The 18,156-nt window shown below is 45.2% G+C and overlaps 1 protein-coding gene across 4 annotated transcripts; it reads right to left on the bottom strand.

Moving 5' to 3' along the window:
- Positions 1-3,331: 3,331 nt before the first annotated feature.
- cgna (cingulin a) lies at positions 3,332-17,499 on the bottom strand. 4 transcript variants are annotated; one of them, XM_076153831.1, is made up of 20 exons: positions 17,312-17,499; positions 12,056-12,941; positions 11,848-11,942; positions 11,687-11,756; positions 11,490-11,573; positions 10,654-10,775; positions 10,282-10,393; positions 9,486-9,698; positions 9,152-9,300; positions 8,237-8,357; positions 7,936-8,148; positions 7,424-7,645; positions 7,065-7,313; positions 6,771-6,941; positions 6,446-6,607; positions 6,166-6,339; positions 5,866-5,984; positions 5,639-5,747; positions 5,385-5,548; positions 3,332-4,850 (listed from the first exon to the last, which is right to left on the bottom strand). In XM_076153831.1, the coding sequence occupies exons 2-20, from the start codon at positions 12,938-12,940 to the stop codon at positions 4,715-4,717; spliced, it is 3,570 nt and encodes a 1,189-aa protein (XP_076009946.1). In that variant the 5' UTR covers position 12,941; positions 17,312-17,499; the 3' UTR covers positions 3,332-4,714. The 4 variants fall into 4 exon arrangements, with proteins under 4 accessions (XP_076009946.1, XP_076009944.1, XP_076009945.1 ...); XM_076153829.1 differs by lacking the exon at positions 17,312-17,499 and adding an exon at positions 13,690-13,771; XM_076153830.1 differs by lacking the exon at positions 17,312-17,499 and adding an exon at positions 13,690-13,771 and having other exon boundaries at positions 11,848-11,915.
- Positions 17,500-18,156: the final 657 nt, after the last annotated feature.

The following is an 18,156-nucleotide window of genomic DNA, read 5'->3' as shown; positions in this document are numbered from 1 at the left end:
TCCTACAATTGTACATTACATTACATTACATTACATTACGATCATTTGGCAGACGCTTTTATCCAAAGCGACTTACATTACATTACCACCCTTCGCAGAGGGGGGAGCAATTGAGGGTTCAGTGCCTTGCTCAGGGGCACCTCGGCAGGGGCTCGAGCCGGTGACCCTCCGGTTCCCAAGCGGAAGCACTACCCACTGAGCCACTGCCTCCCTTGTGTACTCACAATGTCATGTAAAATGTTTGCTTCAATAATAAGAAATAGCAAACAGTGATGCGTTTTAAAGAAATGTAACAATGTGACTCAGCTTCAGTATGATGCAAACCTACACTGTAGTACACTGAGGTACATCTAGTACATATTTCAGGAGTTTATGTCATATCTGTAAATGCCTGACGTAGGATTGAGGAATGAAACCCTCCCACACATCCCGAACACCAGCAAAACACACCTCAAACTGATTAGGTCATCTGCTATAAATGCGACACCATATTGTGTTTACATCACACGTTGGGTCACACTGGCTGATCCAGAGATGAGACAGCAGAGGTGTGAGCGGCGTGTGTGTGTGTGTGTGTACGTCTGTGGAAATACGTTGAAGTGTTATTACATGTCGGGGAGTATGCAGTGAGTCAGAAGCTTCCATACATTTGTTCATCTCTCCTGATCACCCTGAGGCATTTATAGCACCTGTGTGTTAAAAGAAGAGCGTCATTCCTGTTTCAGTCTGAAAATGACCTCAGATTTCACTCAGGCGGGGTCGACTGAAGTGTTTTCACAGTAGGTAGTGTCTGCATTCTCTCTGAACCGTCACCATATGGACCGTCAGAGTAGACACGCCATGATTTCCAAACATCCCACACCCAAAGCCTCCCAGTCACGACCTCAGATTGATGGTCCTGCTTGGAAAACTGGATTTGTATGGAAACCCAAACCTGCCCATGGAAACTATGTTGACGCCTGAGTTATTATCTAGCAAAATAGGTACAGCACCGTGTGTTTTACAGGTTGAGCTGCGCCGGGTGGGAAGGGCAGTATCATGGACACAGCGCCCGGGTCTGGAGGAAATATAAAATGTGGAAAGTTATGCCAATAAATTCTTCGCAAGGTTTGAGGTTGTTGTTGCCTTTTATCCCAAAATAACCAAGAAGCATCAGGGTCAAAAGGCGACCCCAGCTGTTTTGTAGATCAGTTGAACAATAGCACCACATGGGGTGTGTAAGTTTGTCACCATAAGTTTGTGAGAACGAGTACTTCAAAAGACCAGACGACCCAGACGTGCAAAAAAAGAAGTAAACACATGAATAACCTGAGGAGTTCATGAAGTCTCCCTGCAGGGTTCTCACTTTCATCTCTGCCCTGAGACAAATACACAAAACTCCCCCCCCCCCCCCCCCCCCCCCCCCACACACACACACACACACAGGTAACGTCATGAGATGGTGTTGCTGCTGGATCAGACTTCATAAACAGCTTTGTCCTCTTATCAGATTGGTCCCTTTAATTCATGGATCATTTTCTTGTTGCACCTGTTCTCATGGATCTCAGTTTGGCCTCACACATTCCTAACATGCCTCTCTCTGATCCTCCTGCCAGCAGCACACAAAGCAGAAAGCATCCATCATCCAAACCCCATCCAGCTGGAGTACTAACTACCGCTGCCAGTAGCTGCTCGCATCGCGGTACGATTGTGTCGATGCATTATGGGCTTCAACAAAAGGACGCCATTGTGTTAAATCTATCAGAGGTGGTTTGTTTTGAATCGACAGCTTCTCAGGGGAGCTCACACTGAGGTTATATTGTTCCTGCATGAACACAGTTAATGAATGAGTGTGTGTGTGGTATGCACGGTCATCTTTGTGGAAATACTTCTACTTATCAGGGTTTACAATCAATCAAAACAACTCTGCAACCAGAGATAAAATCAAAAACAACAACATTGACCCTGGATCACGGTCACAGCAGTGGCTATAAAAATAGGGATGGTCATGTGAACACACACACACACTCTGCCTCTCTGGAAACACTGATGCAACCTGAGGGGGCAGGGGGAAATCACAATCAATGTTTTTGTTACAGGGTTTTATAGCAGGATGTAAATACTCCTGCAGCTAATAAGAGAATACATCAGCATAGAAATATACCAGCCAGGTGAGCAAATACAGGAGGAGCTAGGCGGTGACCTGTGGAGTTACACTTGTGGCAGTTTGTGTGTTCTAACCTGGTGTTTGGGACGTGAACAGGCCCATACGTGTCCAGGCAGTCTGACAGGAGGCTGGGACGTGGACCGCACTGTCCTCCTCGTCTAGCTGGGCTGTACAGTGATAATAAACATTACGCGCTCAACCAGCAATTGTAGGGGGATTTGAAAAAAGCTCATTTAACAAAACACTTCCACGCAAGCCAGACTCACATAACAGGCATTAAGTGTAATTCCCAAGCAGCCAGGCCCTGTTGCCACAACAATTTTGTCAATGCCTCCCTCCCCAGCGCCTCCTTTAAGGACACTAAGCTGAAAAAAACATTAGAAAGACACGCAGCACAATGACTAAATTGATGTGCAATTTTTGATCACAGTCCAAGAGTTGGTTGAACCTTAACCACAAAGATCCTGCACAGGGGAGCTGTGGTAATTGATTTCCTTCCTGTTTTACAAGTTTACAGAGACGCTGGAGGGAATCTGTACCGGTTAAATAGAAACCCTTTTTGGGTGCGCCGTCATTTGAGGTAGAACAAATTCCACCATGAAACATTAGCCGTGTTTTGTAAGAGGCATAAAAGCCTGAGGGAACCAAATTGGATGAGCTGCAGTAGCTCAAAGGCATAATCACTTGGAACAGACATAGATGAGATCATCGGGAGTCACACACTCCTCTTCTACGTCTGTCTTATAGACTTCACAGAGCTGTGTGTTGTCCTGTAACTCCTGATTCAGCAGTCTCAAAACTTTTCAATCAACCCTCACCTGTGGAAGGATCCCATTGTTTTTAAATTGTAAAGCAAAATATTTCAATTTGTTGCGTCAGGTGGATTTGCTTTGATCTCTGCTGTAGATTATTTATTGCAGCAGCTTCTTCCACTGAAGCAAACTCATATTCCACAGAAACAGAGGAATGAGGATGTAGAGCAACATGGAACCTCTCCTGTAATCCATTTGTAATTAGTGGTTAGAGGCAGTTACAGCTGGAAGGTGCTGTACCGTAATGTTCACAAACATAATCAACAATATGATCTAAAAAAAAGAAGCTGTTTCATTGATCTTACAGTGAATGAATCAGATTATTAGCTTATTTTATTGTAGCGACAGTATAAATGTTCGCAAAACTTCTATGTTGAGAATTAAATTCACAGTGCGATTTATTCCAGTCAAGGATTACAGTATGTACCATCTTTATATACTAAGCATCTTTATACTCAACAGTCCTACCAATCATTTAGTAGCATATTTCAGCTTCACCCTCTCAGTGACAGGATGTGATCATGACATCGTGTAGTGTGCAGCAGAATGCAGCAGTGCCAATCTTCTAAGTGTTCAATACAAAACAATGATTCAGATACAAATAACAGGATAATAAGACCACAATTATAAACTCCTTTAACAATTTAAGGCAACTGTAATGACATGAACGTACATGTGTGATTCTATATAAAGGGGGGAATGCATAGAAATTGTGCCGTTTCTACAAAGACATGTTGTGTACAGTTTGTGTAAGACAGAGATGTTTGTCATTATTATTTATTTACTTTATTAATGAGCTCTGACCCCTGATGTCCTCCGTACCTTTATACTGTATTTGTTCCTTCTCGGCTTCTCCTATATATGATGTAACTTCACTAGAGGTCAGACTGCTCTACCCTCACACACACACACACACAGGAGTCACACACACTCCAGAGCAGACTGTGTGATGTTCTCCTACAAAATCTAAGAGAGAAAACAAAGAAGTAGTAAACAAAATCCAGATTGTAGACATTATTGAAGTATTTAACCAGATTTGGTTGAAAACATCATATAGAAGTTTTCACATATTAACCAGCGATAAACTGGTTACATCACAGGCAGTTCCTCTTGCAAACACTCGTGCGTATTGTGATCTCCCGTCGTCAGCATTTGGTCATGTGTTCTTCAGTGGTTGAACCATAAAAGGTTTACCCTCATCTCTTTGTCCTAAACTGATCTGTGTGCATGGCGTAGCACAGATTTAATCTCCATATTTCACCCTGACACTGTGGCTTCAAAGGTAAACTGTCTACACCTCGGAATGATTTGAGGATTGTTCATTAATCAGTCAAAAAAAAAAGAATCAGCAAGAGAATCTGAATCCTGAAATGCTTTGTCCCACTTTGCTTCCAGTTCCTTTCTCTGCCCCAAACTTTTACACATTAGACTACCGGTGTGTTTGGTAGTGTACCAGATACACACAATGGGGTTTTTCCCAACTGTACTGTGGACAACATGAATTCACATTGTACCGAGAAGGAAATGAGCCCTGCATGCCTGGGATGTTTTGTTTCCTTCCATTCAGTGTAGACGATTGTGCCCTTACCAACATCTACAGTGCGTCGACTCCCACGCTCTTCTAGCCCTGCCTCATTGTCTATAGTGCACATAATTCTGCCTTTTGGCTTTAATCCGACTCTACCTAAACTACCCTCCAGCTCTTCCCCGGCAGTGCTACGTCTTGCCCCTCTCTCCCCGCCCCTCCGCCGCTCTTTCAGCAGGCGCTGGTCTGCAGGTTGCTCCCAGTGAGGATTGAGGTGATGCTGGTGGGGTCGTACAGGCTGTCGTCATCGTCTGAGCTGAGGGCCGATGAATCCAAAGTTGGACGCATCGCTGCCTGCGTCTTCCTCCTGTAACACGCAACCGTCGTTGTCACCATTGGTTACCGTAGTCACAATCCTACGCTGTGAAGTGTTAAAAGCTCTTTTTCTTCCACTTTGTATCCTCCATGGGCACAAGCAGGTTATTATCCTGCGACTGTGCTCCCTCTGCTGGCAGTAAGAAGGATAACATACATGTCCTTTCCCCCTGTGGCAATTGAGTCATGCTGTTCCAGTTTAATGTAGAACCTTTTCACATGTGGGTGACTGCTGATATGCGTCTCGCCCATCATAATGTCAAATAATGAACCTTAGGGAAACCGTGTAAATCTCTACAGCTGTCTGTAATTGTGCGTAACAGCCAAGAAATCATTATGGGTTCACTGGCAGAAGCATCATTTCTGATTCATTTACTCATGTGAGATCAAAAGGTGGAGATGGTGTCTCACCCACACATACAGCTGTGTTACGCTGGCTGCCAGGAGCTGTCTTGCATAATCCTAACCAGGCGCTCATATAGGGAATAACTGGCTGGATGAGAAAGGGAAATGGAGAAATGCCTACTTGAGCTCGGCTTCCAGCGCTGTCACTCTGGTCTGCAAGGCGTCTTTCAGCTCCATCTGCTCCTCCATCTCCCTCTGAGCCTTCCTCCTCAGTCCGTCCAGCCTGTCCACCTCCGTCTCCCCTTCATCCACCTGCCTCTTAAGGGCCTTCACTCTCAGAGTGAGCTACAAAACAGGCAAATGTGTAAGCTGCAGAGAAACGCAGCATTTGATTGATGGCAGTAAAGGTGGAGTTGAATATGCCTGCATCTCTACCTGGTCCCTCTGTTCAGTGTGCTGCTGTTTCTCTTCATCCAGGGTCATGGTGAGTTCTTTAAGTTTCCTCTCCAGGCGACGCTGTGATGCCAACACAGTATTCTTCTCTCTATAGAGTATACAATAGTTTAGTATTCATTTAAAAGATAGATTATATAAATTATAAATCCCAAATCTGGATAAACCACTAAGATCTGATCAAATCTAGCCAATATGTTGTGCTGTACCTCTCCTCACTCCTCAGACACTCCTCCAGCTCCTGGATTCTGCTCTCCAGCTGAGAAACTCCCGTCGAGGAGCGAGACTGACCCTCCATGTCGGCCACACGAGTCCTCAGCTCCTTTAGCTGCAGGGACACACGCGGACATAGTGAGACCAATAACAGAGGGTGAGGAGGAGAAGGATCCAGAGTTTGCTTTGTATTTGTATTGTGAGTTGAAACCAGGTCATAAAATGTGTGTGAAATGACTAATTCACATGCAAATAAGCTTTAGTTGTATGAGTGAACAGAGGGGTGGTATATGTACATGTCTCTCCTGTGCGTTCTTATCCAGCTCCAGATCTTGTTTGGAGGATCTCTCCTGCATGAGCTCGGCGCGGAGCTGATCGATCTGATCTCTGCTCCTGGCCACTCGGACCGTCAGCATCTCCCCACTGCTTTTCTCCTCCTCCAGCTCCAACTCCACACGCTTCAGCTTGTCCTGAACGTGACGAGGCAAACGTTATTGATTTATTGTCATTCATGAATTCAGTTGATCTGTGAGGAGACAATAGAAGAATAGAACAGGTGAACAGATCCCACTGTACCTCCAGAATGCGAACCTCCCGCGTTTTGTCATTGTGGCCGTTTTTGCTGGCCTCTATCTCTCCCTCAAGGTGCCGCAGTCTGTTGGTGAGAAGCTCTTTATCCAGCTGATGGTTGTCTCTCTCCTCACAAACCAGCAGAAGCTCCTTCTTCTGACGGGTTATCTAGGCAGACACGGTGCAACGTAATCAGACACACATGCTCAAGGTATATTATTATGAATGTGTCATGCACAACACTACACTCATTCAAAGCAGACAATAAAAACAACAAATATCTTGAGACTTGCAGACATGAACATAGACAGTTAAACAAACAAACACGCACCTCTTCCTCTAGCCTCCTGAGACTCATGTGGCTGCTGTCAAGGTCGGCCTGAGCGTCTTTTCCGTGACGTTGTACCTCCTGCATTTCCTTGCGTGCTCTCTCCCTCTGTTCCTCCAGCTGAGCCCTTAGAGCCTGCACCTCCTCTCTGGAGGACACAGTCAGCGTCTCATGCTAACAAGAGACAGAGAGGAAGATGTTATGTGACGTACCCTACTGGGGATCAGCCAGGATGCTCCAGGCTACAAACACTCACACAGTATTTGAAGGTATAAGAAGTATCTCTCTTCATCTCACCTCTTTGCTGACTTTCTCTAGCGCTCTCTCCAGCTGCCTTTTAACCTCTTCCAGCTGGTTTACAGTCTGGCTGAGTGTCTCTTTGTCTTTCTCTCTTTCCTGTACACACAGACTGAGATCGCTGTGCTCCTGGCTCATTCTGGACGTTTTCCTCTTGGTCTCGTCCAGCTCAGACCTCAGCCCTCTCACCTCTGTGTGGAGGGCGAGCTCCGTCTCTGAGCTCTCTGTAGCGGTAGACTGCAGCTGAGTCTGGGGACATCACACTGGTTGTCAAGACCTGCTCTACCATGCGTCCTCCTTTCAGGATATGCTACACATGGTTCTTGGTAATCTGTGACATACTGCGCATCAGTCTTTACCTCTAGTCGAGACAGCTTCTCTTTGAGACGTGCATTGGTCGACTCCTGCTCCTGCTGGGAATCCTGAAGCAGGTGAAGTTCCATCTGAGATCGGCTCAGACGGGTTTTGCCGGTCTCCAGGTCATCCTCAGCCAGTGAGAGTTTCTCTTTGAGCCGGCTGACTTCACCGTGTGCCTCACTGAGTTTACGCTCCAGCTCGGAGATGATGGCTGGGTCTGGGAGCTACGGCCACAAGGACAGAAGGAGGACAGAGACAGAAAATATGAGAGAGGTAATGGACATTTTTAAACACAGAAAACAGAGACAGGGATTGTTAACTTGACTTGTCTTGTTATTGAAATGGAACTGCAGTCTCTGTCACAAGCAAAAGCACTCAAACACTAGAGGCTTCAGTGTTGACTTTACTTTTGCTCAGTTTCACTCTGACACACACATGGTTCTTGGTAATCTGTGACATACTCTCTCACACTCCCCACACACACACTTGCTCCTCGCTGTGAGTTCAAACAAACCTGTCTGTTCTTCTCATGCGCCTTGGCAGAATCGTCTTTGGATCTCTGCAGCTGATCCTTCAGCCGGCCAGTCTCATACTTTAACTCCGCCTCCTGCTCCTGGTGAGATTTCTTTAAGGCGATGACCTCCATGACCTTCTTATCAGACTCTGTCCGAAGCTTCTCCAGCTCGGACTTGGCCTTCTGCAGATCGGCTTGGCAACGCTGGAGCTCCTGAGTAGAAAAACATTTCCTGGTGAAATCTTGAACCCCTCATACTTTGTCTTTAAAGAAAAGTATGTGCAGGTGTGCTTAACTGCACCTTGTTGAGCGTTTCTGCTTGGTTTACATCTGGTTTCTGCTGCTTCATTGTGCTCACTCTGTCCTGGAGCTCCTTCACCTCCTCCTCAAACTCCTCTTTTTCCAGACGTATTTGCAGAAGTCTAAAAGAAATACACACACACACACACAAATGATCTAAACAAACCGTGATACACAAATATAATACTGCTTGATTGTCTGATCAAGAGAGTTGGCTTGTATCGTTTAATCACAACACGTGTGCTTAGTTTCATTTGCTGTGGTCACTAAGTCAGTGATTGATCAATTTTCAGTCAACAGACAATGTATCAGTATTTGAATGTTACATAATGAGAGACAGGACATCTAGAGTAGGTTTTTGCTAAACAACCAAAGACCATCCACACCTCTCCTCCATCTCAATGCTGCTCACACTCACTGTTCACAGCAACTGAACACACTGACAAAATGCAACACTGGATGTGTAAAACTTCATCTGATTAGAACACAGCACCTCCGCTGCTCATCTGTCACCGATGAGACCAATTTCTTTGTATGCGGCCCACATGGTGTCTGATGGAAGACACCAATTGGTGCTGTGCACAGATTGAGGCTGTGTGTGGATGGCCTTGAACAATGCAATCAGATAGTGAACAGAACAGCTATGCTCATCTACAGGTCTGTATATCTAAACAGGAATACGATTAGTGACTCTCTCACGGTGGTTCTGGGCTGCTGGATGGCTCTCTGACAGAGAGGAGAGAAACATTCAACAGGGAGGATAAAAGAGAGGAGACGGACACACATTAATAGTACAGCAGTTGCAAAGAAGAAACGGTGCAAAGAGGGTGACGGTGCAAAATCCACAGAAGAGGTACTGAAATTCATAAGGAATACATTGTGTGAACAATTCTGACATGTTGGTTTGTGCACTCACTCCTGTTTAGTTGTGCGAAGTTCGTCTCTCGTGGAATGAAACTGCTCCATCCAGTGGGTGCTCTCGTCTCTGCAGTCTTCTAGCTTTTGCTGTAGGGAACGAACGGAGGTATTCACACGCAAACGCTCAGCCTCGATTCCCGCGTGCGACTAAATGGGGGAACAGAAGAAAGGGAGAGGGAGAGGGAGAGTGTGTAAATCGTTGCCATTTTCATAGAAAGATAACTCACTCATCATTCAAATGATCATGCTGGACAATGCTTTTACACACTGTTTCATATCAAATGTTTAGAAGCATTCAGTGTTAAACTGGCCGTGTGTGTGTGTGTGTGTACCTGCGAGACCTGCTCCATGCTGTTCCGAAGCTTCTCCATGTCCACACTGTACTGCTCTCTGAGCACCTCTATCTCTTTGTCATGTGTGGCCACCTCCTCCTTCAGGGCTCCTTTCAGAGCCGTCAGCTCCCTCTCTCTGTGTCTCAACGTCTCCTCCAGCTTCTGCTTCAGGTGGCAAACTTCTGAAAGCTCTGCCTGACAAGACATCAGGTCCTACACAAACAGATATTGTTACAAACACACATCATTAACAATACATACATTTACAAAAATCTTGGACATCAGTGACTGGTAAGCTTTTAAGATCATCCGCCTGTAAAAATAATGTGCGGTTTCATCTTTTTATTGAATTTGCTCAAATCTCCATTAAATTCTTAAACTGATTTCTGTGCTCTGTGAAACAATGACGTCTCTTTGGCACCACCTAGCTGCTAGAATGGGATTGGAAACATTCACTGAGCCCACAGTATTCTCCAGTAGCCCGGTACAAACGGCTTCCCCAGGTGATATGTTTCATTACATTACATTATGATCATTTGGCAGACGCTTTTATCCAAAGCGACTTACATTATATTACCACCCTTCGCAGAGGGGGGAGCAATTGAGGGTTCTGTGCCTTGCTCAGGGGCACCTCGGCAGGGACTCGAACCGGCGGAAGCTCTACCCACTGAGCTACTCCCTCGTAGGTAGCTCCCCCTTCAAGGGGGTTTCACAAACCTCAAGGGGGTTTCATAAACCCCCTTGAAGACTTTCATATTTGTGCACATTTTTCTTAGAGAATATGTTTGTGTTCTACCGTCTTGCCGCCATTTTCTCTCCTTAGTTCATCCTGGAGTTCAGCCAGCTGGTCCTCCATCTCTCTGACATGTGACTCTGCTCTCTCTCTGTCCATACGCAGCTGAGTCAGCCTGCATGGAAAGAGGACATACATGCGGCTCAGCGATGCTACATACAACTAGTTAGGCCTGATACTGAATAAGGTTTGCAACTGTTTGTATAGAGGCTGTAAACAGAAACTGTGATGAGTGTGTGTGTGTTTAAAGGCTTGTAATTCCTCTCTACTCTTACCACTATGACACACAGACAACGTTAAATTGCCCCTAAACACGCCCAGTGCTGGTTTCCTCTGGAAGTGTGTTTAAGTGTGTATGTGCTCCCAAGTCCTTACTCAGACTGTGTTTCATTTAATTCTTTCCTCTTCCGGTCCAACATCTCCTGAAGTTGCAGATTTTTGTCCAGACATGACTCCAGCTCAGCTTTCAGCACTGGATCTGAACTGCTACCAGAGGCCTACACACAGGTACGCATGAAGAATAAATGAGAGCTGTGAAACATTAGACATTTGGCTTAGACAAAGAGTTTATGTGGAATTCTAAAGCAGTCCTGAATTTGCTTGTCAACCAATATACATAAGGGATCAAGTTCTTAAGACCCATTATAGATTATGACCTGCCCGACCTCCTTCACCCAAGATATAAAGAGTCTGAATCTGCAGATTAATCTACTTAAAGGAAACCCCAGCCCAGTTAGATTAGATGCAAAAGACAAAACACTCAAGGAAGCATCCTAACTAAAACCAAAAGCTCTTTCCTACACTTGGTGGCTCTCATTTTAAGGGGACTTTGCTGGTGTGTGTGTTGGCATTGCGCCATGTAATTAGAGCGAAAGCAGCAGGTCGGTTTCTGGATGCGAAGATTCTCCTGTAGCAGCCGTCTCCGATTGGTCTGCTGACTTCAGCTGGTACCCCGGGTGCAAGGCACCAAAACTATCAGACCAGATGTAAAAACAACTCCAGCACATCCTCTGAATGTCTCCCCCTCTCACCTATCTCACTTACAGGGCCGGGCATTGTAAAATGACACCTACTGATAAGAATTGAGTCTCAAAAAAGAAAGGAAAAGGCTCTAATGACTGCAGATCATGTTTTATACTAAGCTCTGATCATACAGTGGTAATGTGAGATGTGTTCTGATGAATTGTCTGTATGTGGGCTTTTGGCCTTACCCTCCTTTTGTCCTGCAGGGCAGCCATCTTTCTCTCAAGCTCTCTCTTTTCTCTCAGCCACTCTTCCTTGGAGCTTTCTCTGGGCTGGTGAAGAAAGGGCAGAGAAAGGACACATTAGAGGTTTGTAGATACCATTTCTTCATTGTATATGGAATAAAGGAAGGAGAAGCCTTCTCCAGTTTCAGAGAGTTAGAAACCTTCATGTTCTGAATCTTCTGAAAGATGACTTTGACTTTGTGCTTGATGACCACATCACTGTCATTGGTCCTGAAGCAGAGCAAAGATTGTTAATTTAGATGTTAACAAAGGACTCTGAGGAAGGAAACATTTAGGTAGTCATGCAGTAAGAAGGCCCTACCCTTCTCTCAGGATGCTGTATATGGCCTGCATGGCCCGCTGATCCTCCTCACTGCTCATCTCTGGACCCTGGTCCAGCAAAAGGTCGGGGGTCACCTTCAGACAGATCAGAGAACTACTCTTGCTATGTTGCATGCACTGTGGTATTTAGATCTATCTGAAATCAGCAGTGCAACAACAGAGTGCTCAGGCAGGAATTTTGTACTTACTTGCGCCTCATTGCGATTGGCCAGTGGCGTCTCCACGGTGACGTATCTCCCTGGCGAAGGCCACTGATTAGCCGAGTGGGCAATAACTTTGGTGGCAGCATCGTGGCTGCTGTGAGTTGAGGAAGGAGGTGAGGAGTAGGGGTTAGGGGTGAGAAGAGGAGCTGCGTCTCTGGGGTCGTGGTGTGCAGGAGCATGGACTCTCTGCTGGCCTCCAGTGTTGCCACCATCAAACCTGTTCATTCTGTTGACAGGAGTTTGCCTGGAGGTGGAGTGAAGCCCGTCTGCTTGTTGGGGAGGGTGCTGGAAGTTGTGGCCAGCCTGCGCTGTGCCCCCTGTTCCATTGAGCCCTGTGTGATATGAATCATCCCAGATACACCTTTCACCTCCTACCCCCCTTATTCCTATCCCTCCATCCAGATTCCCATAGCTACCAGACCTCCCGTCCCCTGGTGGCCTACGAAGCTGAAACTCCTCACCCTCACTGCCTGCCCCTCCCTCTCCCTCTCCTTCCCTATCCAACAGTGAGCCATGGGACTGAGCCCGGCGCAGCGGCCCTCCCTGCCCTGCTCCTCCTGTTACATTTGCCCCCTGTGTTCCTGACTCTGCCTTCTCTGTCCTGCGAGGAAGGCTACCGTAACCTGCGGGGTACTGTGTCCTGAGCTGGACACCGTACGAGTCTCCTTTTTGTCCGTCTTTCAGGACAACATAGGGCTGGCCGGCGATACCCTGCACCCTGACCGCCACGCCATATTTGGAGGCGTTGTGGGTTTTTGTCCTGGGCGGGGCCTTGGGCTGCCCCCCACCAGTCTCACAGAGGTCGTTGATGAAGCGAATTTGGACACCGTAATCGACTGGGGTCTTCCGACCTGAGGGTGACGTGCTCATGCTGAAAACACAACAGAGGAGAGGACAGAGTCAGAGAAAGGAGCTGACATAATATTCATCAACTGATAAATAAAGCAACTAGAACCCAACTTCTTCAAATATCAATAACATCGGCAGTCAAATCTTTTGCACACCTCACTATAAAGATGTATTTTTTGTAGTATTTCTTCAGTTAATGCAAAACCAAAGCAAATGTTACACCGAATAAACACAGATGGCTGAAATCACAAAAGCAGGGAAATGCAGCCGTCCTGCTTCAAGGAAAAGCAGGAATCCAGATTTAGAAAGTGTCACACTCCTCTGGCTCTTGAGTGCTCATGTGGACTTTGTCCTCAATGAACTTCATTAGTCATTAACCTGAAAACACACACCCATATATCACTTTCCCCTTGTGCACTTCGATGCTTTTAGCCAACTTTTCTGACTCATTCACCACCAGAAACTAAACTGCATTATCCTTTCATTCAGACACAGACGACCGTATCTCACCAGTTTCTCTTAGTCTTAGAGTAGAATGTGTTTAGATGGGATTTACCATGAAAACCAGTCAGCGGTCACAACCTTTACATTTAATCACTCTGTAAATCTGTAATCACTCTCCACACACTCCCTGGCTTTCCCTTTACTCCCTGTGAGTGAGTTACTATCATTTCAATATCACTGCATTACATGTGTGTGAGTGTGTGAAAGTTCATCTAGAAGTAACAGTCATCCCCAGGTCATTACACAGTATGGTTCATTTAACTGACCTCAAACCTATTATCATCTCACCACCACCTGACTTCTGCGCTCGCTCGCTACCTTCCTCCTCCTCCTCCCCTCCCATGCTTGCTGAAGTGAGACAGAGTGGGCAGGGAGGCCGAAAGGAGGGAGGGTGAAGTCAGAGAGAGGGAAAAACAGCCAGCTTTTCTCCTCTTATCAGTGCCTTTTGATAAAACTCCAACTCAAGCTCCGTTCCTGTGAACAACCCCTCCTCCCCCGATACAAACATGGAAACACACTACAAAAGTAATCATCTAGCTCTGTAATTGTGACACACACACACACACACACACACACACACACACACACACACACACACACACACACACACACACACACACACACACACACACACACACACACACACACACACACACACACACACACACACACACACACACTTTTGTATTTCCAAATGGACAACGGAAGCTGTATGACGAAGCCCAAAACAAGCCAATATCCTGTCACAGCAGGGGAGAGGCTTTACGAGCACGACAGCTCAACTGCCTGTCAGATTGGGAGGAAGAGCGGAGTGTGATAGCGAACAGTCAGCCGGGCGAGCAAAGAGCAATAATATTCTAGTGTCTGTGCGTCAAAGTCAATGATTTTCCCAGAGTAAAACAGCTTTGGAGCAGCAACAGATGAAGTCGACACTGATGCCGTTTGTGTGTGTACATGTACGCCACACACAGACCTGCTCCTCACAGATGCACATTTGGGCCATTTTCCACCCTGTGGGAGCTGCCGAGGACGCACGCTGTCACATCACATTTGTGCAGCTGAGCGTGAAGTTTGCGGCCCACTGTTTTCACACAACGATCAAGTAAACACTCTCTCATGGACATGGACAGGGTGTCTACTGCATTCCACACATTCCCTGTTTATTTGATTAGTAATGATAATCTTAATTGGGGTGATGCGTTGAGTACGACTTGTACGTGAGATAAATATGCAAGAGATATGGAACTGTAAACAGGACAGAGCACAGGCAGTAACAGCAACATGGTGCACGCAATGTCAATCAAGGCCATTTGACAAATTGTCTCTTTCAACTTCTGCCCTGTCTACATTTCCTCATCAGTGTGTTTCTTTCCAGTGCCGGAGTGACGCTGAGGGAAACAGCAGAGCTGGCCCCTCTAGGGACAGGGGTGAAGGGGAAACCATCCTATTGTCCGGCTGATGTGGGGCGGAAAATGAGGGCAGCAATCCTGAGAATGCCGAAACTATCCCCCTGTTCTTTGTCCGCCTCCCTTACGTTGTCTATCCAATTACAGCGAGAGTGTTTCAGCACTTAAAAGTTTGATATCCAGCCTACCATCCTTTTATCTCTACCAATACCCTGCAGCATTCCTCCACACCTCTCTAAAATAAACAGCCCTTTTTTCACAATACTGAAGGTAGGATAGCAAACAAGTTCTTGTCTAATCATTAATCTGTATAAATTTGCATGTGACGCACGTGTTTTTCCATTCTCGCTCACTCCCATAATACATAAGAACACCAAGGCCCGTAAAGGAACTCACTCATGGTAAACACGTGTTCAAGTCCCGTCTGTGGCAGCAGTTAAACTACACACTAGCTATTTCAGGCTCACTTGCAGCTCTCAGATTTGGGTGTTAGTCGCGTTACTCAACCGTTATGCTGACTCGCCGTCAAATTGAATTCTTGCAGGGTAAATTGAATTGGAGCTGCCTCCCACTTAAGATCCAAGATGGAAAGCGAAATATAATTAGGAGATTAGAGAGGGCGTGGAGGGAAAAGAAACATCAGCAGTGTGTCATGTCCTGACGGTGCCACTGCTGACTCCACAAATCAGTGTGGTACTGGTTGGTGCTTCTGATCAGACCTGGACGGTAAAACTGATAAAGCTACGACAAATCAGAAGCTGATTGTTGAGAAGAAATACCTCAGAGAGTAAAAATAGTCACAATTAAAGGCCTGATGAAAATATCCTTTAAAGTCTTATATTATTCTTACTGTGTTCCTAACGAAGGCAGATATTCTAATCCGTGTTTGGATGTTTAATATGCTCACTCTTCCATTTTAAGTGCTTATCTACGCCTCCCAACAGTCCTGCAATGTGACATGTTGATCTATGGTTTAAATAATTATTTGATCATATTTGATTGGGTGTCAGAGGAGTAGTTGATGCAGGAGACAGAGGTGTTGATGTGAGGAAGTGCTGGGGTCAATTTAAGAGAAAAATTCACAAAAACTCTAGAATTCACAACAACATGCCTCTGATATGTGTAAAGATTCTCAGAACTCTGGCTTAATCCGATTGTGCATTTAAAAACCTGTTTGTTTTAGCTGATTAAGGTCAATGTGATTTTTTTGTCAAGTCAAAATCATAATGAAGGTTTTTATGGCTCCTCCAGGTGAAGCAGTTTGCTACACAGACGTGAACCTGAACCTGAAAATCAACTTGTGGAGGTGTTGATAACAGTAAAAGTGCTGCTGCCTTCCTCTCAGTCCTTATTAATGGGCAGACCTGGAGTATTCCCTCTCTCCATTACATTCTTCACTCAAATCAGGCCCTCTTCCTCTCCGGCAGTCAATCTCTCTCTCTCTCTCTCTCTCTCTCTCTCTCTTTCTGTCTCTCTCTCTCTACACTTGCCTCAGCTCTTCTTTCACGCTCAAACAAACAGCCATTTATTCCACTTTCCAATTCCAAAGAGGCTCATTGGCATAACAAAAAGAGACTCCAGTGTTACCAAATAGTACACAAATGGCACCGCATCAGGAGCACATAAACGCTGCCGCTCCCTCCTCCCACATTCCACACACTTGTCTCTCTCTGTCTCAATTACATGCACAGAGAGAGTGAGAGAGAGAGAGAGAGACAGGTTAATGTGACTTTGTTATTATCTTCTGTACATATGGGTGATTAAATGGCCTTTGCCGGATTAACCTTTCATCTCTGTTCACCAATGCAACTGATGAACTCTTCATATTTCAAGCTTGCTCTGCCTAAACATTAATCTTTATTAATGAGGTCAAGTTCAACACTATAATTACTGAACTCCACTACTGAAAGTGACACAAGCCTTTAGCCTGTTACCCACTTAAAAGTATTATCTACAGTTCTTAACCGTCTGAATTAGTTTTATCTGATCGGGTTCAAACATCAGTGTAACTAAAATGTAGATTTGGGCCAAAACAAAGCGGCGAGTAGAATAATAAGTACGATAACATGTCTGAAATACAACTTCTGCTGTCTTAACGTGTTGCCTTTCCTTTCCAAAACAGAATATGTGTAACTACTGTTTTCTTTCCTCCTTTTTTAAACACAGATATCCTGAAATACATTGAGGATGAAGGTTTTCTGGCAGGTTCATTGAAAAGTTGAATTAAAGTAACGTTAGCAGGCAACACTGACCCAAATACCGGTCAATGTTAGCTTCCGAGCTACGGTGTCTGCCAAAAGAACCCTCGGTGAATTATTCCGGACACAAAACTATGATAAATAATTACAGATATAAGTTGTGGGGCGGTATAAGTGTCCCGGTTTACAATGAAATAATGAGAGTTCTAACTTGACAGGTCAGCTAGCGACCAACTGTCCGCTTTAGCTGTCTGGCTATGAAAACAACCCTGACGTTGACTTACCTCTTTTCTGAAGTAATTCCTCCACTTCTCTTTGACACTTCGCCTCCGTTACGTCGACACACTTGATAACCATTCAGATATTCTCCACCAAGTTCATTGAAACCACCTTAATAAAGTAACTCGTGGGTAGAAAAACAACTCTGTCGGGCTGCAGTTTAAGTTCATTATGCGCCTTCAGCAACCTGTTACCTTTGTCGGGGATGGAAACGACCCGCCCAGCATCGCCTCAAGATGCGCTCTGATTGGACCAATACCAGACATAAGGCGGGGTTTTAGATAGTGTCAGCTTCGACTATTGGTGGAGTTTGCAAGTCAATCATTAAACAGCGTCGTACCAAATTCTATTCCTAAAAGAGGGAAATACGGATCCTGATCATGACTGCAGATGGAAAAACTATTACCAAGATAAACAAACAATAAGCAGTGCCAAAGACATGAAGGTGAAAGGAAGCTGACGCCTACTTATGCTTCTCAGATTTGCCAGTAGATGGCGCAAGCAATGCACATAACACAGGCGGCACAGGCGGTCTGAGTGAGGTTGAGGACCGGAGAATAGTTTAATAATTAAGAATTGAACTTAATACTTTCAATTGTAAAAAGGCAAGTACTGATTTGGCAAAAGCAACATCAGTTATATTATTATATTATGTATATTGGTATTCATTTATATAGCAGGTGTACACCAATTTGATTATTAATAGAACATTTTGATATTGTAATTATGCTGTCATAACTGTATTTTAGTGATTGTTAGTCGTCCGTTAGCTCTAGGCCAACAACTGCAGTAGTTTGAATATGATTTTGATCAAATCTTTATGAATCTATAAACCTCCCGCCCCGCCCCG

The sequence above is a fragment of the Genypterus blacodes genome, unplaced genomic scaffold, assembly GCF_046128005.1.
Source record: "Genypterus blacodes isolate CSIRO-AG114 ecotype Tasmania unplaced genomic scaffold, CSIRO-AGI_Gbla_v1 ptg000059l_1, whole genome shotgun sequence".
NCBI classification, from domain to species: Eukaryota; Metazoa; Chordata; class Actinopteri; order Ophidiiformes; family Ophidiidae; genus Genypterus; species Genypterus blacodes.
Note: the sequence above shows the minus strand (reverse complement) of the source record. Positions and strands in the feature narration are given on the sequence as shown.

Excerpts from the sequence above, each read along its gene's own strand:
- cgna (XM_076153829.1), bottom strand. The coding sequence starts at position 13,766 with ATGGGAGGGGAGGAGGAGGAGGAAGGTAGCGAGCGAGCGCAGAAGTCA. Across the intron at positions 5,985-6,165 it reads AGAACGCACAGGAGAGACAT|CTAAAGGAGCTGAGGACTCG; the intron begins GTACATATACCA and ends GTGTCCCTGCAG. Across the intron at positions 5,748-5,865 it reads TGTCTGAGGAGTGAGGAGAG|AGAGAAGAATACTGTGTTGG; the intron begins GTACAGCACAAC and ends TATACTCTATAG.